At 42.3% G+C, this 4567-nt stretch overlaps 1 protein-coding gene across 8 annotated transcripts; it reads right to left on the bottom strand.

The window, feature by feature from the left end:
- Positions 1 to 572: 572 nt before the first annotated feature.
- LOC139540271 (putative nuclease HARBI1) lies at positions 573 to 4326 on the bottom strand. Of its 8 annotated transcripts, XM_071343975.1 has the most exons (11): positions 3948 to 4326; positions 3538 to 3608; positions 3274 to 3450; positions 3122 to 3183; positions 2953 to 3039; positions 2824 to 2865; positions 2582 to 2755; positions 2467 to 2502; positions 1814 to 2368; positions 1421 to 1532; positions 573 to 1326 (listed from the first exon to the last, which is right to left on the bottom strand). In XM_071343975.1, the coding sequence occupies exons 1-9, from the start codon at positions 4055 to 4057 to the stop codon at positions 2291 to 2293; spliced, it is 837 nt and encodes a 278-aa protein (XP_071200076.1). In that variant the 5' UTR covers positions 4058 to 4326; the 3' UTR covers positions 573 to 1326; positions 1421 to 1532; positions 1814 to 2290. The 8 variants fall into 8 exon arrangements, with proteins under 8 accessions (XP_071200076.1, XP_071200077.1, XP_071200073.1 ...); XM_071343976.1 differs by having other exon boundaries at positions 3538 to 4326; XM_071343972.1 differs by adding an exon at positions 1629 to 1744 and having other exon boundaries at positions 2467 to 2865; positions 2953 to 3183; positions 3274 to 4326.
- Positions 4327 to 4567: the final 241 nt, after the last annotated feature.

Genomic DNA, 4567 nt, shown 5'->3' with positions numbered 1-4567 from the left:
TAAATTCCAGGATCTATTTAATCTCATCCCTAATGTCAGTCAGCAGTCACCACAAATGGAAACCAATAGTTATTTCACTGCTCACTATACATTGTTATCACATATAACTAGACCCACTGTTATTATTTAAACGTTTGTGATCATTAATTTCAATGATTTGGGATAAAAAATGATTTTTAGATGATGTTGCTATCATTAGATAATTTACAGTTTCCCATAGACTATAAGGCTATATATAAAATGATAGAATATTAGGGCCACAGAGGGGAAAAAAACACAAGTCATAATATTGTAACCAGTTGTTTTAAAGGAGGACAGTTGTTAAAATGACAGATGTGGGGCATTTCGTGAAATTGTACTTCAGTATGGTTTCATAAACAAAGACATGCTGATGTGCCAGAATATTAAGTATCACATTGTCATAAGTATCAAAACTGTAAAAACAATATGTAGCTTTTCTGCAGAAAGAACCAGCCTCATAAATTTATGACTTTATCCTTTTTCTTCAGTGTGGCCCTAGTACTCTGTCATATAAACAAATACACATTCCATATGAATATAAAAACACAATGTGTAACATTATGTTCCTTTATTGAATAAGGACAAAACAAAGCAGGTAAACCATCAGCTCCTTTCGAAACTGAAGTCACAGTGACTCTACAAGATGGAAAGCACAGAATCCAAGCATATTATACAAAATGATACATACACATTCAAAGGTCTGTATATAACACACCCTGCATGTCTGCACACTAAAATAAATGCAGGACAAATCCATACACATCAACTGAACAGACAAATTAATGGATGCAGTAGCCTCCCTGCAGCCTTGTATTACACACAGTATACCGCACAAACATCATAAGAGGCCAAATTCGTCAAAAAACGAACCCAAAAAAACCCAAATTCCTCTGCCACCGCAGGACATATTTAACCAAAATTGAAAGCACACATACTAACTAAAATAATTCAACACATATTGGTCCCTCAGCAGCCGACCACTGTCGTCATCAGGGAAGATTGCCGGATTGTCCCAGTCCATGGCTGGTGGCACTCTGGGGGCCCTCTCCTTCCTCAGGCAGGCCACATTGTGGAGGACAGCACAAGCCACAGTAATATCACATGCCCTAACAGGGCTGACCCTTAATTTGTGAAGGCAGTGAAAGCGTGCCTTCAGGAGGCCAAAGGTCATTTCAACTCTGGCCCTGGTCCTGGCATGGGCATGGTTGTAGGCCTGCTGTGCTTCCTGGGGGTCTGTGAAAGGTGTCAGGAGAAAAGGCTGGCAGCCATACCCCCTGTCTCCCAGCAACACACCAGAGAATTCACCTGTCAACACAAAATCTCATCATTACTACCTCATAAACACAGTGATATTCTTGACACAGCCATGATGGTTATAAATAGGGGTTGTGTGGCTTACCTTGTGATAGGCACTGATAGATTTCAGAGGCCCGAAAGATTCTGGAGTCATGGACTGAGCCAGGCCATTTTGCCACAACATTGCTGATCACACAGTCAGCATTGCAGACCATCTGAAATCATAAGATGAGGAATATTACACCAATCAATGCACATCACTGGCAATGCAGAGTGTTCGTCAATGGACAATATCAAAAAGTTATGTTCACCTGAACATTAATGCTGTGAAAGGATTTCCTATTCACAAAATCGGCCTCATGGGCACCTGAGGGGGCTTTTATCCTTATGTGTGTGCAGTCCACTGCACCAATGACATTGGGGAAACCTGTCACACAAAGTAATGAGTATCCTACTATGTGTTAACAGTTGTCCTGTAATTTGTAGATCCTCTTACCTGCAATCCTATAGAACTCCTCTTTGATGTCACAGAGTCTTCTGTGGCCAGGGAAGGAGATGAAGACATCTGCTAATGCTTTGATAGCCAGACACACACTCCTTATTGTGCGGCAAATTGTGGCCTTGTTCAGCTGTTCTGCATCCCCCACTGAGTACAGGAAGGCTCCACTAGCAAAAAAGCGCAAGGCCACACAAACCATTTGCTCCACACTCAGTGCATGGCTCCGTGCAGTGCGGTGCTTAATCCTGGGACCCAGTAGTCTGCATAGATACCTGATGCCATCTGCAGAAAACCTGTATCTTTCATATAGATGGTCATCAGGGAAGGCCAGTGGGTCCAACCGGTCCCTGAAGACCCTTTCTCGCCTGAAGGCTCTCCTCAGCACAAGTGCTTCTTCATCCACCACATCTCGCACGAATGGGCATGCCATTGTCAGAGCAGAAAGGAACACACAATTTTGGGCCTTCATATAGGCTAGTGGCCACACCTGGTGCTGGGGGGGTGGGCAAAAGAGGGCGATGCCTTATAACGATGACTTGGTTGTACTGATTGCTGGGAAAATAAAAAAAACCTTAGAAAGATGCCACCGTCCTGTGTGCTCACAATAAGAGCTCATATGTCATGGCTCACTTGACTTTACGAGAATATACCTCATTTTTATTTTGAGCTGTGTCATCTTCTTGGAGCTGGGGGAGGAAAGAAAAATAATGATTAATACATTTGTGTTACAGTTAGCATACAGTGTACATTGAAGGCATATCTCACCTCCCTCTCAAGTTTTTTTATTTCAAGGTCCAGTTTCCTAATTGTCCTCTTTTTTATTTCGGACTCCAGTGCAAGATTTTCCATCTTTTTCTTCTTGTACTGAATGTCTATGTCTGCCAGTTCTATTTGGCGCCGGAGGTGGTTGCCATACAACTTTCTGATAGCTTGTGAGCTCTGTGAACACAATACCATTAGCGCAGCTGGAATTTGGCAGGATGTGGTGTCCTTTTATTAATACGCACTATGTTGCCAGGCTGGTTTTCCCACTGTATAGCATCTGGGTCCTGTAAAAGAAATTAGATTTTTTGATTTTGATGAGGACTCCTCACCATTGTAGAGTAAATAGTACTTTCACAGTCTTAACATGATACCTCATGCCTTCTGGAATCCAGAGAGATGGTCTCCTCCTCATCATCGTCTCCATCATGTGCTGTTGCTGCTGCACTGGGGCCTTCACCCTATCACATTTAATCGGATTCATATTGAAGCTAGTAGACAAGACATGCCAGGCCTACAGTATGCCTTTGATGGAGTACTCACTGGATCAGCATCGTCTGGTGCTTGTGCTGGTGGCTCTAACAGGAACACAGTGCTGCCAGACACTGCAAGGCAATAGGTAAACCAAAGTCAGACAGTCCAAATTGATTCAATATGAATGTGGTTGTATCCCATGTAGAGATGGAAGGACATACCTTGAATGAAGCGGGTGGCATCTTGGGAGGAACCTATGCTCGTCTCTTTCCCCCCAGGGATCCCCTCTAAGACGGGCCTGCCTTTATTTAGCTCCAAGGCCATGTCCTCTGCTGGGGTAAGGTCAGCCTTTGGTGACCCACCACCCGTGCCTTGTCTGTGGGTATTCTTTTTCACTGCTAAAACAGTACAGACAATGTGTGAGCAGGCACCTTCTGGGTACAATATATGCTTGTGCTTTGTTAAATATTAGTCAGGGACCATACCATTCTGCAGAATGTTCTTGTATTTGATTTTGACCTGCTGCCATGTCCGTTTTGGCCCGTTCATGTTTAATCTACACACACACACACACACACACACACACACACACACACACACACACACACACACACACACACACACACACACACATTTAATGGAGTCACACTGCAAAAAATTACTTGGTATTTTTGTCTTGTTTTCAGTAAAAATATCAAAAAATTTATCATAGCTTTATACAGTGTGATGGAGTTACTTTACACAATTTCACTCATATCTGCAGTGCATTTCAATTAAAAATTTAACCGTTTCATAATTACAGTACAACTGCATTTTTGGAGATGTGAATTAAATATTTGAATTGTAATTGTGATGTTTCAGCGGAGCGGTGAGTGTGTAATTGTGCACTACTTACGCATTCAGGCGGTCTGCAATACTTTGCCACGCTTTTTCTCTTTGCTTTATCACTGTGGCGGTGTTGCCTTTCTTCTTAATTATATCTTTTACCTCCTCGTATGCCTCCATGAGGATTTGTGCTTCCTACGGGGAAAAGTACGCGGCTCTAGTTGCCATGGTAAATCTGTTAATCTGTGATCTGTGGCGGGGTCTATTTGAGTGAGCCGTGAGCGCGCACCTATCCAGGATTGGTTTCACCTGGCTTAATGAATCCGTGTCTGCTCATCCTGGCTTGGTCTTTGTGCAACCAATTAAGCCTGGACGCACATGTTTTGGCTTCATTGAGCTCAGCTGAGTCATTTATCCCGGATGTCTTAATTCTACTTTTGTGCAACAGGCCCCAGAACACCTCACTATGTAAACAATTGCAAAATAAGTGTTCAGATTCAGTTTGTAGTTCACAAAAACTGCATTCACTGGCAACATCGAGTATATACAGTATTTTAAAATCAAGCTATTATACAGGTAGACTCTATGGATAATCTTTACATTTAAATCTATGGATAATTTTAAATTTATGGTCACCATAAATTTATGTTGAGTGAGCCAAGCATGTTACCATCAAACGATGAAGGCCAA

The sequence above is a fragment of the Salvelinus alpinus genome, chromosome 15, assembly GCF_045679555.1.
Source record: "Salvelinus alpinus chromosome 15, SLU_Salpinus.1, whole genome shotgun sequence".
In the NCBI taxonomy this organism is placed as follows: Eukaryota; Metazoa; Chordata; class Actinopteri; order Salmoniformes; family Salmonidae; genus Salvelinus; species Salvelinus alpinus.
The sequence above is the reverse complement of the archived record's forward strand: the minus strand, read 5'-3'. Positions and strand labels throughout refer to the sequence as shown.